General features: G+C 37.2%; 1 protein-coding gene across 3 annotated transcripts; it reads left to right on the top strand.

The window, feature by feature from the left end:
• Positions 1-1,690: 1,690 nt before the first annotated feature.
• On the top strand, positions 1,691-22,098 carry MAX (MYC associated transcriptional regulator X). 3 transcript variants are annotated; one of them, XM_087920654.1, is made up of 5 exons: positions 1,701-2,095; positions 10,628-10,735; positions 12,240-12,311; positions 18,706-18,829; positions 20,854-22,098. In XM_087920654.1, exons 1-5 carry the CDS (start codon positions 2,060-2,062, stop codon positions 21,039-21,041), a joined length of 528 nt encoding a protein of 175 aa, XP_087776780.1. In that variant the 5' UTR covers positions 1,701-2,059; the 3' UTR covers positions 21,042-22,098. The 3 variants fall into 3 exon arrangements, with proteins under 3 accessions (XP_026563724.1, XP_087776780.1, XP_026563723.1); XM_026707939.2 differs by lacking the exon at positions 12,240-12,311 and having other exon boundaries at positions 1,691-2,095; XM_026707938.2 differs by lacking the exon at positions 12,240-12,311 and having other exon boundaries at positions 1,897-2,095; positions 18,700-18,829.
• The last annotated feature ends 203 nt before the right edge of the window (positions 22,099-22,301 follow it).

Genomic DNA, 22,301 nt, shown 5'->3' with positions numbered 1-22,301 from the left:
TGGAAATATTTTCTAATAGCATCATTTCTAAATTATAAGTGAAATTCCAATAATCTTATGATGCTAGAGAGTTGTTCTTTTTCTATGGACAAAGTATTTTACCCATAAAAGGAAGCAATGCCTTCTTCATACAGGGAAGGCCATTACCTTCACATCTATGCAAATTCTTTTTGGTCAAAACCACTATTCCACTAATAGTCATTGCTAGTATCTGTCTAGCAGAATCTATATATTACTAAAACTCTTGTGCCTGTAATCCTTAACTGGGCGAAATGGTACATCATAGTAACAGTTTTTCAACCAAGTACCTCAGATGGACTAGTTTACAAAATCTGGAATCCATGACCCACATGGAACTGAAATTTGGGGCAAATTTTATAAAATTATCATAAAACATTTGACATAATAAAAAAAATGTCAAAAAACACTTTCTGTGGTCAACTCCTGATATTTGACTGTGCTATACAGTTCAACATGGGCTAATTTCAAGATAGAGATCTCTGGATATCTCCTGGAATTTTTAATAAGTTTTTAATGAACTTTTCAAGTGTATTAGAAACACTATCAAACTTGAAGGTATTGAGGAATCTGATAAGAAAATATTTCTAAAATTGACCCAACCCAATAGGTCACAGATCATCTACTCACAACTAAAAACACATATAGTCTACGTAGCAGAAATATTAATTACAGGCACATCACAAGAGAGCTGGGAAATTAATATAAGACTGTACACTAATTATAACAAGCCATATGGGGACAAAATCCTGGCACATAGAACTGTTACATTGTCTTTTAGCGATATTTTCTAAAGCCCCTAACAACACTGTTAACTGTAAATACTATAGGGCATGCTCAAAAACAATGTTTGCATTTTCAGTCTGCTTAGGTGAGAAGACATACTTCCTTTCTCAGTGAAGATTTTAAATGCAGTTTTTTTTTCAAAGGTCAGATAAAATGGCAATATCTCCCTGAAAATAATTCTTTAAAAACATCCCATCTTTATGACTTCCTAAGTAACTAAAAGCAGCGAACATACTAATACTCCTTTCTCTATTTTCTCCACAACAGCACTAGGTTGGGCAGCGAAAGTGACTGGCTTAAAGCATCCATGACATATTACAACAAAGTCCCGATGTAAATACCCTCCCCCCCCGCTTTTTTTTTTACTAAATAAACGAAGCTTTGATTCGATCAATGGATTGGGGAACTTTCCAAATTTAACTGGCAATGGAGCATTGTACACAGAAATAGTTTAAAGGGATTACTGTTTTGCATCATAAATGACACATTTCCAACTCAGCCAAGCAACTTTAGATTGGAATCTCATTCTGAAACGTTTTCATTGGGAGTATGGCAACTTTCCCGCTTGCTACAGAATAGCAACAAGAAATGCTTCCTCTGCGGTTTTCTAAGTGTTATGTCGGGGTTTTTTTGTTTGTTTGTTTTTGTGCGTAGAAAAAAATCCGGTTTAGTTTGTAGAAACAACTGTAAGGCACACTGTTTTTCTCCCTTCCAAAAAACAACAACCGCTGTTTAAGCCCCAAAAATAAACCGAAACAAAACCCTTAAACACATCTTGCTATCAGTCCTCTCATCCACGTGTCCCCTTCTCAGGTTGTCGGGAAACGGAGTCCTTCTTCCTTCCCAGGGACTACATCCTCCGTCATGCACTGCACGGACACTGCGCAGACTATGACGTCAGAGGACAAGCCGCTCCGTAAAGGCCTCTGGGGATCGGAGTCCCAGAAACCCCGGCGTTCGCTGCTATTCGGATTAGGGGCGGACTCCATTTCCCAGCAGGCTTGGCCGAGCGAAGCTGCGGACGCGAGAGTGAGTGGACGGTGCGGGGGCTCAGCCGTCACGTGCAGTACGAGGTGCGTGTGCCGTTGATGCTGGAGGAGGAGACGACGGAGACGCCGACGACGGAGAAGGAAGAGGCTGAAGCTGCTCCGCGCGGGGGCTTGTTGTTGTTGCGGCAGCGGCGGCGGCTTTCCGCGGCTCGGCCCGCAACGCTTCCCTGGAAGACCTCCCCGGAACGGCTCGGCCGGCCACGACGATGAGCGACAACGATGACATCGAGGTGGAGAGCGACGTGAGTGCCTCGCTGGTCTCCCGCATCCCCCCCTTCCCCCCCCCTTCCTTCCCCGACTGCGTCCGGGTTCTCTTCCCCTTCCTTCTCTCGGTCGCTCTGGCGGAGACTGTCAGGCGGCGGCGGGCGCGACTTGGCTGAGCGGCGCTGACAGTAACGCCTGTCTCTCTCCTGTCTCTCATCTCTCTCTCATTGCAGGAAGAGCAGCCGAGGTTTCAGTCTGCGGTACGTCTCTCCTCTGCCTTTCATTCGCTTAATTCCCCCCTTCATTTCCGGACACTTCCCCCCCCCCCCGCCCCCAGCAGAGAGCGCGGCCCGGCAGTCAAAGCCTTAACCGGGGGTGGGGGGTGCAGGGCAGCATACAGGAACTGGCAGAAGGGAAGAGGAAGGGGGAGGTAGCCTGGCCGTGTGCCCCCCTCGGAGCCTGGCTCGAGAGGCTGAGGCATGCGAGAAGGGTTGTAGGGACCGAGAGGTGGGTCTGGTGAGCAGGGGAAGGCCGAGTGTTTCTCTTTGTATTGGAGGAAAACTTTTTACAGGCCGGTCTGCCTCGCTGTCTTCGGAGCCGGATGAGTTAGGCTGGAGCAAAAGGCCTGAGAAGGGAAAATTGCTTGTGTTTCTATGGGAACTTTGCAAGAGCCTAATTCGGAACAGGTCAGGTGGGGTAACTACAGGTAGTCCTCGACTTACAATGGTTTGTTTAGTGGCGGGTTACGACGGCACTGAAAAAAAATGACTCGGGGCCGTTTTTCACACTTACACGACGTCTGTAAGTTCATATATTTATGACGGTGTTGCAGTGTCCTGAGATCATTGTGATTGACTTTTGGGACCCTCTGACAAGCAAAGTCAATGGGAAATCCAAATTTGCTTAACAATCCTGTTACTGACTTCACAAATGCAGTGATTCGCTTAACACCAGGTCAGACTGAATGAGGCTTACTGCTTACCAACATCAGCAGAAAGCCAGGCTGGTTATTTTGAAAGGAGGAACTGATGATACTATAGACCAGGGTTGTCAAACTGGATTTCTTTGAGGGCTGGATCAGCATTGTAGTTGTCTGCAGGCCAGCCAGGGGTGGTGGGAGACGGGGCAGACACCTCCTGCAGCATCCTGCCAGCCAAAACGGGGCATGGGGTGGGGGCTTGTGTGGCTTCTCCATGCCCCATTTTGGCTGCCAGAGGCACCCTGGGCTGGTCCTTTGCTATTTCTGGCCAGCCTTGTGGGCCAGATTTAAGCACCCTGTGGGCCAAATTCAGCCCACGGGCCTTGAGTTTGACATCCCTGCTATAGGAAACAGGAGGGAGATTGGCAGGTTAGTGCTATGGCAGGGAAATGGCCCGTGGAACAATGATTAAACATAATACCTTATACTGGTATTAAATGTCAGCTGAATATGTTTCAGAGTGGCAAAGCACTCTCTAAATTACATTGGCATCTAATTTGAGAGATTTTATGTCTGTAGTGTCTCAACAATTACTCCTGTAGGCTGTGGAAGAACACTTTCTTCCTCCTGTTGTCAGAATTTAAGGAGTGAGAAAATGGGATTACTCTTATATCAGGGTTAAGATTATTTTTTAAAAGCTGTGCACCACAGAAATTTTCCTTAAGTTAGCTCCTTGTAACTTGAGATGTTGGATAATATCTATAAAATATTCATGATTTGCATGTAGAAAAAATAATTGTACCACTGATTCTAATAATGAATTGCAGAATCAAAAGGTACTCTTTCTTGAAATCTGCATTGTAATACACAACATCTTACTGCGTACTGTTTGACTTGTGAATTACTTAGTGTTGTTTGCAATTGAGGTATAAAAAAACTTAAAAACATAGTAATAGTAATAACAACCTTCTTTGTAACAAAGTAACCCAGTAATACCATAACAAGGTTTTTTTTACCTTTCCAGTAGTTGTAGTTGTAGTGCAAGATGAAACATAGAAAAAGTTCTTTCTGGTTGCTTTCGTTTTGCTCATAGCTGAAATATCACCATTGTGTTGCTGAGTTTTAAATGCTTGTAAATGGTGATATATTTACCCATGGCCTGGTTGTTAACTTACATAGTTTTATTTCCTATAGATAGATAACAATGAAGGTGGAATGACTGAAGCATAGCCTTTTTTTAGCAAAAGAGTAGACTGGTATTAAGATTAAACAACTACCATAATTAAATATAGCCAACTTTAATCAGATTTCATATTTTGAAATCAAAGTTTTTATTCAATGAGATTGCAAGCTAACTAGTTGCTATAATAAATACTGGTTTGCAATTGGATTGAGTTTTTGTGCACATGAAACATTTAAAATCTTTGGGGCATGTTTCTATACATTTGAAAAATATGTAAGGACATGTATGTTACTGTATACACTGGGCCTCAGATTTAAGGAAAAAAGATTCTCTGGAATGTGAGAAGGTGTATGCCTTCTCTACAACACCTTAAAAACAATAGGATTTCTCTGGAGATTGTGTTCCAGCTACTTGGAGGATCCTGAGTGTTCCTGGAAAAATATGAAACTACATTAAAGAATTGTGACAGGTGCTACATGGACAGCCTTGCTTGTTTAAAAGCATTTTTTATCTTCAAATCTGAAGCCCTGCAGAGTTATGCAATTCATGCAACAAATCTAAGCAAGAATATTCATTTAAAGACTGCAGCTGTAGTCCTGCACACAGCAAACTGGAAGTTAAGGCCATTAAATAATAGGAATAACTTCTGAGTAATATGAATAAAAATGTGTTATAAGTGTTCAAAAATTTATAAGCGCTAAATATGAGGTTTCTTTTAAAAAAAACCTTGGAACAGGATGGAAAATAATACTGTTTGATTAATAGCCATTAAAAACCATACCTTGGGAATCAAACCATGTAGACTGCATGGTTTTTGTAATAAAATAGTAACATTTAATTGATTCTATTATCTCTGGGGACTTTCTAGTTATTGATTTTGTTCCAGAGTTCCTCTGACTGAAATTCTTTGAGGAGCTTCCGTTGTCCAGATTGATCAAATGAATTTGCCAACAACTCTTTGCCTCCTGAAAAATTATTCTAGGTAGTTGCAGATTTCCTAAAACTAAGTTTGGCAGGAGAAGAATTAAAAATTTGGGTTGGCTAAAAATATTTTACCTCTACATTTTTCATTAACAGGAAGATATCCTGGATTACATTTCCTTTTGCAAGTAGAGACCTTTCCTCTGGGCCTATAGCCCAGAGTTCTTTGGGAAGTCAACATTACATCTTGTTTTTGCCACTGTATGTTTTCCTTTCAGGTTACATTTTTCTATTTGTCTTTGAGGTAGAAATATACCACATGTGTTAAGATGTCAATATTTATATCAAATGTCAGTTTATTTTATTCATCTGGGTTAATTGTTGAATGGATTATTACCTATGATGAAAAGGAAGAAATAACAAAGTGCTTTCTGTTTTCTTTCTGATATATATTACTAGTTTCATAATAGATTTACAGTAGTAGAGATTTAAACTGCAACTACTTCCTTTTTAAACAGTGTGGTCTGAACGCTTGGGCAAATAGCTTGGTGATGAACCGAATTTAGCTTGAGACACCACTGAATGGGTTGCAAAAAGGAAAAAATGTTTTGAAAAGTATAATTGTTACATTGATTTTACTAATTATTTAAAGATGAATTTTATTGAAGTTTATTTTGTAGATGTGTGTATTGAATTTAAGATAATATTAAGAAATTGTGCTAAGAGAAAAAGTTTGCTATTCATGCTATATAATACTTAATTGCGTTCAAAGTGCTGTATGCATCCTAGTAGTGTCTGGAGCATCTCTCTTCCTTATTATATTAAGGCAAATCCATGGAGTTGTAATGGAGTTAGATTTAAATTCCTGGCACAGCACTAAGGTGATTTCAGGAGTCTTGGAGTTTTTTGCTAGACAAAACAAACAAAATTGACCTAAGTGGCCTCTGTGGTCTGGCTTGAAAGATTTAATTTTATCAGTTGACAATGTTTGTATACTGTATTTCCAACACTGAGAATGAACTTCCATTAATTAAAGAACAGATTTTAATATAATAACCCCTAGAAAATGCTTTGGATATAGTACTGGTTGACACAAAAAAAGAAAACACATGGCATCTGAACAATAACAGAGTTATTTACAGTATGTAACCTGTCATATGTTTTTATTACTATGCTTTGACTTTGCTTTAAAAAATAATGAAAAGGGAAAAATAATTAGATAGACAGTGTAGACTATATGTGTGACTATGCATTGCTTCAAGTTTTATTTTTTTTTATATAAATAAAAATAAAAATTTCATATGTGTGTGTGAACATTCAAACTCCAAATAATATGCCATTCCAAGTGGTGTAGAAATGGGTCATTCTATTTGTTGGAGCTCTTCCAGAGGATTTGTAAATTACCAGTTCTAAGGCTGAAGTGACCCATTTTAGTTGCATGTGTATGATTCCATGATATATTTTATATTGCCCTAAAGAAAAGTTGGGTGGCATTTCTTAAGTCTACTTTAAAGACACGCAGGCCAATTTTTGTATAATATTGAGAACAAACTACAAAATCCCTTGTGGTATTAAACTTAGAGGATGAATATTTGAATTAGACGCTATCAAGAATGTTAATAACATCATTATTTTAAATAATTGAAAGAATATTCATTCTTATGTGTAGGTACAGAATTAAGAGTCTATTTTTTTCAGAATGTATTCAGCAGATTGAAAAAAATAATCTGAACTATTTCAAAATGGACAATTCCTGTGCTTGATATATAATACCTAATATTTCAGAATCATACTATAGCTGGATGGCATCTGTTTTGTCCCTGAAAAAAATGTCATCCCTGATAATATTTATCCACCTCATCTATTCTGACCTCATCTAAAATCAGCATATGACAGTTAGGATCAAACGCCATTATAGGTAGTTCTCGACTTATGACCACAATTGAGCCCAAAATTTATGTTCTTAAGTGAGAATTTGTTAAATAAGTTTTGCCCCATTTTATAACCTTTCTTGTCACAGTTGTTAAGCGAATCACTGCAGTTGATAAATTAGTAACCTGGTTGTTAAGTGAATCTGGCTTCCCCATTGACTTTGCTTGTCAGAAGGTTGCAAAAGGGAATCACATGACCTTGGGACAGAACAACGGTCTTAAGAAGGAACCAATTGTCAAGTGTCTGAATTTTTATCACATGATTGTGGGATGCTGAAAAGATTGTAACTGTGAAAAATGATCATAAGTCACTTTTTTCAGTACTGTTGTAAATTTGAACGGTCAGTAAATGAACTGTTGTAAGTCGAAGACTATATTTCTGTTCTAATTTGAACGTACATAAAACTTGTATAACATACAAGTTTGGTTATAAACAAAATAGCTTCTGCTGCCCCCCAAAACCCCAACCCAATGTTGATTTCTTTCCTCGCTCTCTTTTCATGCCAGGAACTAAGTTCCTGGACAAATTATTTTGAAAATAGCTGATAAAAGTAGTAATGGCACTAGGCCACCTCGCTCTGATGAATGGAAGCCAGTGTTTTTGTGCTCTCCTTATTCATCAGCATCTAGCATGGTTTCTGCCAACCAGAACTCATTGGATTAGATTTGGCAGCTTTTCTTAAATGCAATTTGCTTGCTCTCAATTCTTGCCAGTAATTCATTACAGCATAGTCAGGTACGATATTTGACTATAGCTGGTTCTATTTTTACAAAGTAATTACAGTATAAAAACAGGACAATTTAGCACACTATAACCAGCTTTTATTGTTTTGATAGTGAATCAGACTGCTGGAGGGTGGTGGAATCTTCTGTTGGGTTGACTTTATAAGTTTGTACAATTTCTTTAATGCCCTCCAAAATTACAAACTTTGGAAGGAATGACAAGTGGTCTACTTAATGGTCAAAGTATTTTGAACTGGGAATAAGGGCACAATAAGAGCTTCTAATAAGCTACCATGCATGCCCTTTTTATTAATGAGGCTATCTAAATGAGTTGCCTGTGCATTTCATTTTGTAGTATAATTACTGAAAATGCCAGCATTGTTAGGATTTGTAGATGAAATAATACAAGAATCATGTGTAATGAGGCAGTTTTATGCAGTATACCCTTTTTGGTTTTTTTAAGGTTCCAGTTAAAATGTGTTATTGTAATCTATTTTCCAGCTAAGTCACATATATTAAGTGGATCAATTATTATATATGAAGTTTAACCATTGTCATTGCTATAGTCTGCAAAAGATTTCCTATGATTGCAGCATATACCTGTGAATACATTACATACATGCAGTCCGTAATCATTGCTCTCAATTTTGCTCCTTTGGTGGATTAATCACCATTTTGCATTTATTTCCAGTTGATGGTACAATACTGTATTTGATTAAATCCAATTAACACCTGAAATAATTTTGAACTCTAGCATATAGTTTGGAAGTTAGAGTGAAGAATCTGTCTTGCTATTTTCCCCCAGCTAATTTGCTCTTTTAAAGCTATTTGGCCCAGCTATTAAATCATACCTTTAAAATGTTATATAGTATATTTATCTATATCACTTTCTATTTGTGTTCAGATGAGAAAAATCGTGATTTTTAGTTTCAAATTGTTAACAGTTTTAAAGCTAGTACACTTTTTTATCTTATGGTCTTAATCCACACTTGTAGGAAATTTGTGAGTTTCAATCCTGATTCTTGTTCATGGATATAATTTTTCTCAGGGGATTGGCTTGTACCATTCTCCTTTTATGATTTCTGCTGCAAAATAGATCCTAGCTTGATCTTGGAGTTTAGTGTGTGTGCTAGCAGTTTTCCCTAATCATCCACATATTTTTTTTCTTAGTGTACATGGTGAAATAAGACTTGTTGAGCCAATAATGAGTATCATTTACTTCAGCTACCTTTTTGTTGTTTTTCTGCTTGTGAGCATAAAGAGTTTCAAGTAGCTAGAGTACTTTGTCTTTTCTGTCACAGTCTGGGTCTTTCAGTAAGTATATTGTGGAGAAGTAATTCAGAAGACAACAAATGTTGCTTCTTAGTCTGGTTCTACCTGTAAATTCCTGTCATGCTGAACTGAAGGAAACAGTTACAGAAAAAAAATCTTGTACTTTGGATTTGGGGTCCAGACACACCCAGAGTCCTTTTACATCTATGGATAGTTTCTGTGCTCAGAATTGTCTGTGGGATCATTCCCAGACCTTTGTAACTCAAGGCTATCTTGGTATTTGGAAGCAAACCTTCCACTCATCATAACTTGATTTCATGTTGCCACCTGGATTCAAACAGCAGTGACTATTAAAACAAAAACCAATAGTTGTAAGCAGAAGTAGAGTGATGGAGATTTATTTTCTGCAGAAACTGAAAATTTATTTTTTTTCAATTTGAGATTAATAATTACTTTTCAACTAATCTTAAAAGAAAATTAAATTTAAAATGAGCTAGATTCTTACCTATTGAACCATTTTGGTCCACATCATCCTCTGCTAGACGTATTAAGTATTTTTATAACATCCTTATAAAGGAAGACAAATAATTGCTTAGATGGCTCTATGAAAATTGATATGATGAGAAATGGCTAGTGATGTGTTGAATTTATTTAGTGATGGTCTGCTACTTGGAACATGATTACTAAGATCTGGATTAATGTGTGTCAATTGTTAAACTGATAGTTTTATTGCCCAGGAATTCTTTTAGCAATCTTTGAAACTTTGCAGTTACGGTCACATTCTTTACTGTTCATAAATTCAGGTCGAAGAAATTATTTTATTTGTATAGAATATATGCATAAAATAACTGCAAAATATTTGTGAAACATTTAATTTTGAAATTAGACACCAAATCTTAAGAGTACAATTATCATACTGCATCTAAAAATTAAGTAGTTCTAGTAGCTTTATAATGCGTAAATGAAAATTTTTGAATATGAACCTGATAATATAGCTATAACAGTTTTTACTCAAAAGTTTTCATGTATGCATTACATCTGTATCCTTTATAAACAAAGTAATAAGCCATTGCAACTATCCTCCAGCTCCTGATACAACTGTATATATCACAAAGTCTGCTAATCTAGAACTCGAGCATATATAGAGTTATTTGGGAAGCTTTAATCGCCTATGGTGATTTCTGGAAAGAAGATATATTTGAACTAATTAAGATTCTTTCAGGGTTTCCTGCTGTGGTTAGGAAGTTTGGATGGAACCTCTATTTGTTCATTTTTCGTTGTGAGCCTTTTCTGTAGAATAATATCAAGAAAATAGGCAGTGCTATTTGGAATTAAAATAATTTATTCCAGGGAGGAGATGCATATCTGAATAAATGTGACCAATAGAAAATGTTTGACAAAAGCCCTTCTTTTATTAATAAAACTTATTTTTTCATGATTGCAGTTGTCTGAATTGTTTAATTTTGTTGATGATAATTTTGTTGACCAATTCATTTCTTTGCAGGGCTTTGACTTCCACAAGCCTTCCTTTTTCCTTACATTTCAGCGATGTAGGGGAAGCCTCATCTTTTCATGCCTAAAGTAATACTTAATATTTGTTGTTTTGTTTTTAATTTCCTAGGCTGACAAACGTGCTCATCACAATGCTCTAGAGCGCAAACGCAGGGACCACATCAAGGATAGTTTCCACAGCTTGCGGGATTCTGTACCTTCACTTCAGGGAGAGAAGGTGAGTTTATTGAGAGAAGTGATATGCTTTCCCCGCACTTCATTGAACACAAGGAAGTTGCATCCAACCCTGTTATTTTTAATAACTAAACAAGAAAGGACCAGGGCTAGGAGACAATTCTGCAAGGGTCCTAGGTAGTCTTCTGGAATAAATATCCTTGCTTCTTTGGTTTCTTTGGTTTGGTTTCTACTTTTTGTTATGTTTTTAAAAATAAAAATGAATTATACTGTAGTAAGTACTTCATTTAATTATCAACTATTTCCAAGTAACTGAACGTTTTTCTCTTTAAAGGCTGGAGTGTTTTTCATGCAGCTATCTAGAACTGATAGGATGTTACATTTCTCTACATACGGATAGAAAGATATTTTTATATTTTATGAGGTGGTTAAAAGCGATTGCAGGTTATTCATTTTTTGCACCGGCAAACATTTAGTTGAAAGTTTGAGGCTATAAAAATGAATTGCACATGAGACAATTTATAACATGGCTAAACAAAAAGAAGTAGAAGGGTGTCCTACAATGAATCCTTAGCATTTCCCCCTTTAAGCCAGAGAGTTCTATAACTCTTCTCTCCCCCTCTGATGGAGCTATCAATGGTATGCACAGTCATTTCAAGTTCTATCTTGTCTATGAACAATTGTTATTGTTTAACTTGTTGTATTGTGTTCTTTATATTGTTTACTCTGCATGCAAGCTACAGCTTAACTGTATGTAAAGTAATTAAAGTAGCATTTAAATTTATGGCTTAGCAGCCTTCAACTTGGATAAGAGAAATACATACTTAAATAAAGTCATTATTTGACTTAATCCCAAGATTTTAGAGAATAAGTGCTTTCCATGTAATAGTGAGACATTTTTTTAGAATTGTGAAGTACCTTGGATCAACACCAGACTGGTACATGTTGTTCAGTTCTTCATTTGATAACTCCTTCCAGTAAGCACAGCTAAGAAATCTGGATGGCTTCTCTCTATGGATAGCTCCTCTGGATGACTTGTAATCCAAAAAATTTATCTTGTTTCTCTTTGAAGTCAGACGACAAGAAAAAACTATGGCTTCTGGATATGATTTATTGAGAAAGAAATAAAATTTTCTTGTTTTCACATCATGAATGGTAGTTGCTGAACATTTCTGGCTTCCTAATGGGTGCAGACATCAGTGGTGTTTAACACATGGGTTATTTTTCTTCTGCTTTGCTTGACATAATGTTAGCAAATAGCTTTTGATATGGCTGAGAAGCTGTCCCTAAAAGAACAAGGAAAAGATATTCTGTTAAACATCCCATCTGAGTTGACTGCAGAAGCTTATTATAAGATAGTTTACCTGGTAGACAGCATTTTTATGTATAGTCACCTCTAATGACTCTGTGTCATAGACATTGTCAAGGCACACCTATGTATTAATCATGTTGTATAGGAAGAGTTTTCAAGACTGAGATCTGATACCTACATAACTTGTTAGCTAAAATATGTGGGTAGACTTTCTGCTTTTTTATTCCTCTCCAAGATGAATGCAAGCTGCTATGTGCATAACACGGGAATTTTACAAGACACTGCTGAAAGGTTTATGGAAATTTTGGTAAGAATTAATGAATGAGTTTGACAATCATGTTACATAAATTGCTGGTAGAATGAGGTCCACGTTATACATAGGCCTCAGCCTTTTGCCAAATGAGGAAAAACCATTCACATAGGATTGAACAGGAAAAATCCCCCTGATCTGGCCTTTTCTCATACAGAACAGGATATTTGGGTATAAATAATTACTGTGTGCTGGACTTTTTCTTGCTGGAAAGATTGGGCAACCAGAGCATTGCTAATCTTGATGCACGTACACATGGTTGGTCAACCTCAGCACATATTTATATTAGTGTTTGTGTGCGTGTGTATTTATATAACATGCATGCACACTAAACAAGATAATATTCCTGGTTTTATTGGTTGACTACATATTCTAATGCAGTGATTCTCAGCCTTTTCTTCACCCCCTTTAAATATCTTTTGTGGACACAGACCACCAAGAATTAACTTAAGATTTAAATCATAACATTTCTTCAAGTCTTCATAGACCCCCTAAGATGACATTGCAGCCCCCCCCCCCAGGGGTCTGTGGACCACAGGTTGAGAACCACTGTTCTAATGCAATGACTCATAAGAGATATGTGTATATAATTATGAGTAAAGTTTGCTCAAGATGCTAATAATTTGCTGTGTTAACTGAGTTACAATTAAAAATAATGATCACTTTAGCAATTTAAATTATGAAATAAGCAAAACGTTTTACTGTGACCTCAAATTGAAAGAGTCTAAAGAAATTCCATTCCAATGTATCTAAGTTCTGACATAACAAAATTCAAAATGTTTCTATTTTTTTTTGTCAGAGAAAAGAATCAGGCATTTTGTTCTTCATGTTTTGTCTTAGGTTTTGCTAAGTGCTGCCTGGTAGTTAAGAATGCTTTTTGCAGTTTGGATTATCTGTATAAATAGCCAGAGAATTGAACTCCATAAAGAAACAAAAGTGGATCCACACAGCTTGTGAACAGCATAACAGCAAAAAAACAAAACCAAAGCCGACTCCTCCTGATGCTAACTTGAGTTTCTTAATACACAACTTGTTTATTTATCTAATTTACATAGGCACCCATCTCACAGGCAAGTGACTCTGGGCAGCATACAAGAAAACTACGCACTTTTACATTGAATAGGCTGGTTTATTCTGCCATAAGAAACAATGATAATTCAAAATAAGACCTTTCCTCTGTTACTGACAGTTGAATTCATGTTCAAGCATACATGAGTACAGCTCCTCTTCTCATTTCTCACGTGAACATATGAAGCTAGTCTGTCCCCTAACAAACAGGGATAGAATCATAGGACTGGAAGGGGTGTTGGAAGTTTTCTAGTCCAATTCTCAAGGCAGTAGTCCTCATACCATCACAGACCAATGATTGCCCAATCTTTTCTAGAAAACTTCCAGCAATGGAGCACCCACAACTCTGGGAAGCAAGCCATTCCACTGCTTAATACTCACTGTTAGGGAATTCCTCCTTATTTCCAGATTGACTATCCCTCTGATGCTTTTTGTCCTGTCCTCAGGTGCTATGGAGAATAAATCAATGTCCTCTTCCCTGTGGCAGTCCTTCATATTGGAAGAAGGCTATGTCTCCCCTCAGTCTTCTCTTCGTTAAAGCTAAACATACCTAGTTCCTTTAGTCATTATTCATAGACTCCAGATCCCTTATCATCTTTGTTCTTCTTCTCTGTACTCTTTCTAGGGCTTCGGCATCTGTTTGTTTTGTGACCAGAGCTGCACGCAGCATTCTCAAAGGAGGCCTCACCAGTGTAGTATAGGGGAGTACTACTTCCTTCGTGCTGATACTATCCTTCTGTTGATATAGCCCAGGATTGTGTTGTTGGTTTTTTGGTAGCTGCAGCACACTGTTGACTCATACTTAAGTGGTGGTCCATCAGGACACTTAGAATCCCTCTCACAGGCACTACTGTTGAATCAAGTACTGTCTCTCTTGTACCTGTGCATTTGATTTTTCCTGTCTAGGTACAGGACTTTTCACACTACTGAACAGCATCTTGTTGGATAGGGCCCATGCTGAAGCTGATCAAGATCCTTCTGAATTTTGAATATGCCTTCCAAAGTGTAAAAATCTCCAGATTTGTGGTATCTGCAAATTTGATGAACATCTCTTCAATCCCCTCATCTATGTTATTTATGAAGATATTGAAGAGCACTGGGCCCAAGACAGAACTTTGAGGAACCCCCACTGCATACTTCCCTCCACATAGGTATAGCTCCATTAAAGACTACACACTGAGTGCCGTTGGTCAGCCAACTTCAGATCCATCTGGTAGTGGTATTGTCTATCCCACATTGTTCTTATGTTAGCAAGAAATAGGCTCCAGCCTACTTTATTGAATGCTTTATTGAAATCTAAGTGAACTATATCTACCACATTTCCTTGGTCTGCTAATTTAGTCACTTTATCAAAGAAGGCAATAAGATTTGATTGATATGATCTATTCTTAACCACCTTAGCTACACCTTCTATTTTATATTCAAATGCCCTTCCTTCCTCTTTGTTGAAATCATTATTTTGGGTCTTATGCTTTGGGATTATTCCTAGAAATTGGCTTCCTTCTCCAGATTTAGTTTGGATAACTCAAACTGTTTTCCAAACACGTTTTCCCCAGTCCTTGTGAGATAGGGCCTGTCTCTTGCCTGGAACCCATCATGTAGGTCATGGGTGTCAAACTTGCCGTGTCACGTTGCCTTCATGTGACGTTTTGTGACATTTTTTCCCTTTGCGGAATGGGTTGGTGTGGCCTGTGGGTGACCACGGGCCGTCAGATTAACACCCCTGATATAGGTGGTTTAGATCATTGTCCAGAAATCTAAAGTTTTCTTGATGGAACCATCCCATGAGCCATCAGTATATTTCTGAAATCCTCCATTCCCTCACTGGAAATATGGATGAAAACATCACTTGTGCACCTAAGTCTGTTGCCTTCTTGCCTAGTTCCTTAAAGCTCCTTGATTTTTTTTCAGGCTCTTTTTGATTATATCATTTGTCCCAGCATGAAAGACGAGAAAAAGATAATTCATTACTTGGATAAATGTCCTCATATCCTTCATCTTTGAACCCGATCTGCAGTTTGTTGATTCTGTTCCTCTGAGAAATGAGTCACCAATCCATCACATGTCTTTCCTCTTCAGGACACCCAGAGATTTCTCTTCCCTGTAACAGTCTGGACTATTTTTTTTCCTGTTACTGGAACACTTGATGAAAATGCTTCTCCATATGTCTATTTGCCTTTTTCCAAGGAGAGAAAATAAAATTGATTGTTAAGTTCCAGTGACAAGGATAGTTTTCTCAGGGTGGGGTGGGAGCTCCAAGTGACATGTGGCCATTCTTTTCTGCATCTCCATTCTTTGTGGTAGTTATTTCTTCCTCAGTATGTTAAGTTTCTAGACATTTCTGCTTTTTCCAGAAACTGCTCATTTTCATGGATGAGTGTCAGAATGGATATATGTTCCTCTTAACCTGTGGATTTCAACTCCCAGTATTCTTGAGCCAGCATGGCTGGCTCAGGAATTCTGGAAGTTGAAGTCCACAAGACATAAAGGACCATACTTCTCCACCTCTGCTCTAGACCTTCCACGTTTTCCTCCAGCAATTTGATCGGTTTGCACTTGGTGCACATATAATTGAAGTTCTCAGGCAGGAATACAAACATAGCACACGTCTTGCAGGTCACCACAGTACCTCTTTCTCCATGACTTAATTACTTTTAACAATTGTGCATATCCAAATAGATATTTCCCTTGTAGACTTCTGATTTAGATTCTTAGTTGCAAAATTTAGCATGCAGGCCACTAGTTTGATCCAATGAGATGGTCCCCTTTATCTGTTACTCACAGTGAGCTTGTCACTCTCCCAGAATCCTCTTGTGGTATGCAATTGCTCCCAGTGAGCCAGTTTCCAAGCCACTAATTTGATCCAATGAGATTAATTCACACTTGTCTATTTGCTCATGGTGAGTTCCTCTTCACTGTCTTAGAATCCTCCAAAGGTATGCAAATACTCCCAGTGAAATAAATATGCAGAAGCAATTTGCATTGTGAATATTTGAGATTTTAGTTTACAACTGTCGACCCTCAGTTCTAATTCTATAAAATAACATTTTAGTTAAAAATCATATTAATCTAAAACAATTACAATTGTTTTTCCTGATATTCTCAGCTGAATTAGCAGTCTAGAAAAATAGTTTTAACTGGTTTAGATAGATGCACCTAGAAATCAGGAATAAATTGATCTCATCAGTGTATCAGAACTAATATCCTATTAAAAGACTATGTCTATATAGTCACAATATTCAGAGTTATATTTGCTTCTGTTTTGTGCTTATTTATTTGTTTATTTAGAGCATTTATGTCACCCATTTTATTCTAATATTACAAAATGACTAAAAAATATATAGTAGCCAAAATATTAGCTGCTCATCCTGATCCAAGGACCTAAGGAAAAAGCCAAATCTTAAGTACTTTCTGAAAGCCGGTAGCATTAGGGCGAATATTTTATTTATACCGGTAATTACTTAATATTACTAATTATTTTCCATTTATTCTTATTTTTTTATTATTTAAATAAATATTCTTGCGATGAACAAAAGTAAGCAATGTTTATAATACTTAGAATTTTGGCATTTTTGGATTTAGTTTGGGCTTGGATGTTCCCAGTTTCCAAGTTGAAACTATGATTGAGTCTGTCCATATGTTGGAAGATTAAGGTCTTTACTTTGTGTCTTCAGACTACTAATTGGTGTTCATAGATGCACCCTGCTAATCTTCTGCCTGACTCTCCTATATGATGGCTTTTACAATCCTTATACTTTATGTTATGTATGAATCCTGTTTTTTTCTTCTTGAACTACTGGGTCTTTTGATTTAGTTAGGGTGTTTTGGAGGACTTTATATCCTTAAGTAAACCCTAACCCATTAACCAAAAAATTATCCATCTGACAGTTTGTGAGCATCCCAAATCATGCTAAACCCAAACAACTGCTAAGGAATTCACTGAAACTTGGCATTCAGACAAATCAGTCATAATAGATACATAGAGATAAACCACATTTACACATTATTTAAAAGAGAGAATTTTTAAAAAGCTAAGAAGGAAACCAAAAGACCAGAACACATTCTCTCTAGCAGCCAACACCCAGATGAGTAGGGATTAACACTAAATAAACAATCTAGCAGGACAATAATCAGTGTACTACAAGGTGAAAACCACACCCCTACAAATACTGGTGGAGCAAGCTACAGTTTATACACAGAAAGCAAACCCCACAATCAAATAACACTAATGATGTTACCTAGTCAAAGAACATTTGCAAACAAGCAACCAAACTCAGAGAGCACCAGGGATTCTGCCATAATGATTTAGTTCAGAGTAGTTCATTTTGCTCTGCAGGGACCACTTGGGGAAAATGTTTGGTTTCCTTTCTATGGAATAAAGTAGAATTATAACGCATTATTTCAACCAATTAAGTTATATTAAGCTATATATTGTTGGTTGGTTGATTATAGCATTGATACCAGGAGTGTAAACTATTTAAAATCTATTTTGAAATAGCTCATTTCCAGTGTAGAACACTCCTCTTGCAGAGGAAAATAAAAGCTTTGTGTGCTCAATGAGCTCTTCCAAACACTTTTTATATTGTGCTTGAAGACAATGAGAAACTCAGAACAGAATTCTACCATTTCAAAAAGGAAAAATGGAAGCAAAATTATTCCAATTCGTCCTTTTCACAGTACAGTCAACAGGGCAGGATTTCACTTTCCACATCACACTCCCAAACATAAATGTTCAGTTCAACATGCCCGTACTGCAATCAGTACAGCATGCAGGTACTGTATTATATGAATGCATGGATGCCAAGGACTGTAGGCTTGAAAGACTATATTTAAGATATTTTACATTCATGAGTGCCTTACAAGAAGAGATTAACAATTTGTAAAGATATTGCTGCAGGGTTTATTGGCCAAGTTTGTTGGATAGTTCCAGTTCTCTTGCAAAGAAGCTGCTGTACAACACTTGAGAAGGTTTTGTTTTTTGTTTTGCTTTGCTGCAGAAGTTCTTTTGAATGCAAGAAGGTTCATCTACAGAGTAGTTGACAATACAGAGAAGGATCATCCTAGAACCCCCCTTAGAATAGTTGCTTAATGCTATAATCAGCAACTATTAACGGAGTTCCTATATAAATAGGAAGTTGGAAAACAGATTATATCCTGACACCTAATTAAGAATTAATTTTTTAGAATTAAGAATTTAGTCAAATGTGGATTATTTTAATAATATATTAATATTATAATCTATATAGCAGTCTGTCAGAATTATATTTTATGTATCAGAACTAGGACTTTATTTGGTGTTTTTTTTTCACTACTATTGCAACAGGCATCCCGGGCCCAAATCCTAGATAAAGCCACAGAATACATCCAGTACATGCGCCGGAAAAACCACACACACCAGCAGGATATTGATGACTTAAGGCGCCAGAATGCCCTACTGGAACAACAAGGTCAGTATGCCTGAGCTGGGGTCTTCATATTCATGGATTTAAAGGTTATGCTATCTCCCAACAAAGCCCTCTATGCGGGTTTATAGATCAACATCTAATTACCTGTGTTGAATAAAACTCTGTTGGTGTTTAAGAAGCTTAAAGGTTTTATGTATTGGCAGCATGTGTAAGTTTTCATGCAATCAACTTTGTCTTTCTTCCTTGGAAGAATACTTTATACAAAATTGAAGCAGACCAATAAGTTATCACCAGAGCTCCTGAGAGTCCAGTATGTGTGTGCGCACCTCTAGTGCACATATAAGTATTTCAGATCTAACTGCCCTGAAGTGGTTAATTTGAAGCATTTGTAATAACTTACAATTCAAGTGTAGAAACATATAACAAAAACTATAACTAAGCATAATAGGTATTTTTTAAAAGTCAGTGGATGGTAGAGTGCTTATATAAAATAATATGGGAGAAAACCCCAGGCATCATTCTGATTCCAGATGCCACTGCAGAAGCACCTTCCATTTTGTCTCCATGAAGGTTGCATTTGTTGCTTTTAGTATCCTTCTCAAGTCAGCTGAGATTGTTTCAGTCCTCAAACAAAAACTTTTAAAAAATTTATTTTTTAAAATAAAATAAAATGCAGACACTTCCCCAGCACACTGGACTGTTTACCTATCTAAATCTTAAGAATAGGTTGAGTAAAGTGAATCAAGTATTACTGACTATTGTGTGCAATAATCTAATTCTATTGCTGTCATTTCTACTATTGGTCTTCAGTAGAATGAGAAATTAATTACCCAGTGCTTGTGCCAGATTATCCCATTTCATATACTGAAGATGGATCCATTAATGTAGCAGTCCATATTCTCAATTGGATTGATATTTCCCATTTGCACGCATAGCTTCTGTTTCATTGCTTCCTGGAATACCTAGAGCAAGGATTCCTAAACCTTTTGCCAACACACCTCATTTTTGTGTATACATCTTCCTTAAAAATACAAACATCAAAACGAACTCAAATGAACAATGAAAGCAATACAATAAAACTTTGGATAAAATGAATGTATTGAAATAATGTGCCAAAAATTCACACCACTCCTGAATTCTTTTTTTCTGCAAGAGAGACACGCTTCTGTTTGAGGAGCCCTGACTTAAGTTCTTTTTTTTCAAGTAGCTAAGAGAAGGTTATTTTCTTTTCTTTCAGGGCAAAAAACAATATTTGAAGCAAACTAGAATAGATCTAATGTACTTTAAAATTTATGTTTTTATTTACTACTGTAATAGTATGACACACTAAGATCAAGTTAGCATATGATGTTTTGGTATTTTATATATGGAGAACAAAAATATATATTACATTTTTATTCAAGTAAGTAACATACATTTAGTATTAGAAATAAAGTGGCAAGCTGCTGCTTTATATTTGAAGTTCCTAAACTTCAACAACTTCTGAGTGAGAGAAGGGGGAATAGGCATATAAATGTTAAATAGAAAATGTCAGCACTATAGATTGGAAGAAAGAAGTATTGTTATTAAAATAATTCATAGCAATAAGAAATAAAACTGAAATTGGCACAACAAAAATATGGAGGTGGTTTCTCAAATCAATCATAAATAAAATTCATTCTGAAGAAAGCAAATATTTCAGTTATATAGGGTTTCAGAAGTTGGTGGAGGGAGAAATCTAAAGGACAGGTCATAAAAAATAGTTTAAGAGGAAGCCAACAACCCACTGGAAACAAGACATTATTTGGGGGAGGGGGGAATCCTGTGACCTAAAAAGAAAAGGCTACTATAACCTCCAGTATATTCCAGGATTCATGATATTGATTGAGGATTCAACTAGACTTAAATTAGCACTCTTACCATATTGGTGGTAAGCTGCTTTGTGGAAATTTCTTGGTTTGAAAAACAGTTAAGTACCTAACTTAGTGGCAATAAAGAAGTCAAGTGGTTGCCCCCATATCAGTTAGCTTGTACACTTTGCTTGCCTTTCCTACATCCATTTCCTTATTCTTGATCTTACCTTTTAGTTCGTGCACTGGAGAAGGCAAGGTCAAGTGCTCAGCTGCAGGCCAACTATTCCTCTTCAGACAACAGCCTCTACACCAATCCCAAAGGCAGCACCATCTCCGCCTTTGATGGTGGCTCTGACTCCAGTTCGGAATCTGAGCTGGAAGAGCCTCAAAGCCGGAAGAAACTTCGTATGGAGGCCAGCTAGAAGAGGCCTTGATTCCCGCTGCCATTAGACACTTGCTGGCTGCTTAAGGACTTTCCTTTTTCTTTAGTAGAGGCTCTCGGACTGCAGCTTCCTCTATTCCTTGTCCCTTTCTGGCCCTTTTAAAGTTAACCCGACTCTGGCTTGGTAGATTACCGTCTGGATGACACCAGCCATAGCTCGGAACAGAATGCAATTCTGCCCTGCGGCTGCCGGGTTCTAGTACCAGGAAAGCCCAGACCAGTTGATTAAACTGATGACTCTGAGATTGCCTGGCATGTGTGGAGATAGTGAACTCTCCATGCTTCCACTAGAACTGCACCAGCCTCTGTTGCTTTGATCAAAATACTGCTATTTATGATAATAAATTCAGATATCCCCAGAAGAATCTTGGTAAAGGAAAGAAGCATGCAGAAGCATGCATGGATGATCCTTGTTGCCTGAAGGGATGATGCAAGATTCACGGTGAGGCATAGAGATTCATTTCCTTTTTGTATTTTGGCAAATGATGAATTGGTATTTATTTCCTCCAAAGGAATCTCTGTCTGGCCAGATTCCTTCTTCTGCTACGGACATTGGTAACGTGAAGCGATAGATTCAAACCATGTTAAATTCTTCCCTTTTCTGTTTTTAATTTCTCAGAAACAGAGCCAGCTTTTTTAATGTAAATACACACAAGCTTTGTTACTTGGTACTAATAAATGCATTTAAAGTGTGGACCTGCTCTCTGGCAAATGGGCCAGTTTCCCATGTGAATTAAAGAGGCCTAGGCCGTAAGCAAGCAAAGGCCTCTTTGCGCATAGGTATGCGTGTGTACACACATATGCATGGATATGTACATGCATGTGTGTGTGGTATGTGTGATTTTTTTTTGTCTTCTTTCCACACTTGTTTGTGACGTTTTCTGAATTTAGCGTGTACAAATGTAGCTTGGTCTCTGTCCAGGTGTGAGTCTATTCCATGGAACTGAAGTATGTTGTACATACTGCCCAAGAATTGTCTTGCAAGTTAAGGCTTCCCTTTACTATAAGACTATAAATAAAAAAATATTTTATCCTTTTGAGTGGTTCTGGTTTTTTTATGGAATGGTTGCTGTTCTCCTGTGTTCTCCAATACTGAGATAGATGACACTTCACAGATTTCAAAACACCGAAGCTAAATCCAAAGTGATTTTTTGGAAAAACAGGTGTCAGTCCTCATTTTCTTAAACTTTTTTCTCACTTTTTAATTGGGCTATTTCTCAAAGTGGTTCACAATATTCAC

This window comes from Pseudonaja textilis, chromosome 1 (genome assembly GCF_049901715.1).
Source record: "Pseudonaja textilis isolate UNSWEBS1 chromosome 1, rPseTex1.2, whole genome shotgun sequence".
In the NCBI taxonomy this organism is placed as follows: Eukaryota; Metazoa; Chordata; class Lepidosauria; order Squamata; family Elapidae; genus Pseudonaja; species Pseudonaja textilis.
This window is presented reverse-complemented; position numbering and strand designations above follow the sequence as displayed.

Coding starts and splice junctions, on each gene's coding strand:
- MAX (XM_087920654.1), top strand. CDS start 2,060: ATGAGCGACAACGATGACATCGAGGTGGAGAGCGAC. Junction 2,096..10,627: donor ACATCGAGGTGGAGAGCGAC/GTGAGTGCCTCG, acceptor TTAATTTCCTAG/GCTGACAAACGTGCTCATCA. Junction 18,830..20,853: donor TGCCCTACTGGAACAACAAG/GTCAGTATGCCT, acceptor CTTACCTTTTAG/TTCGTGCACTGGAGAAGGCA.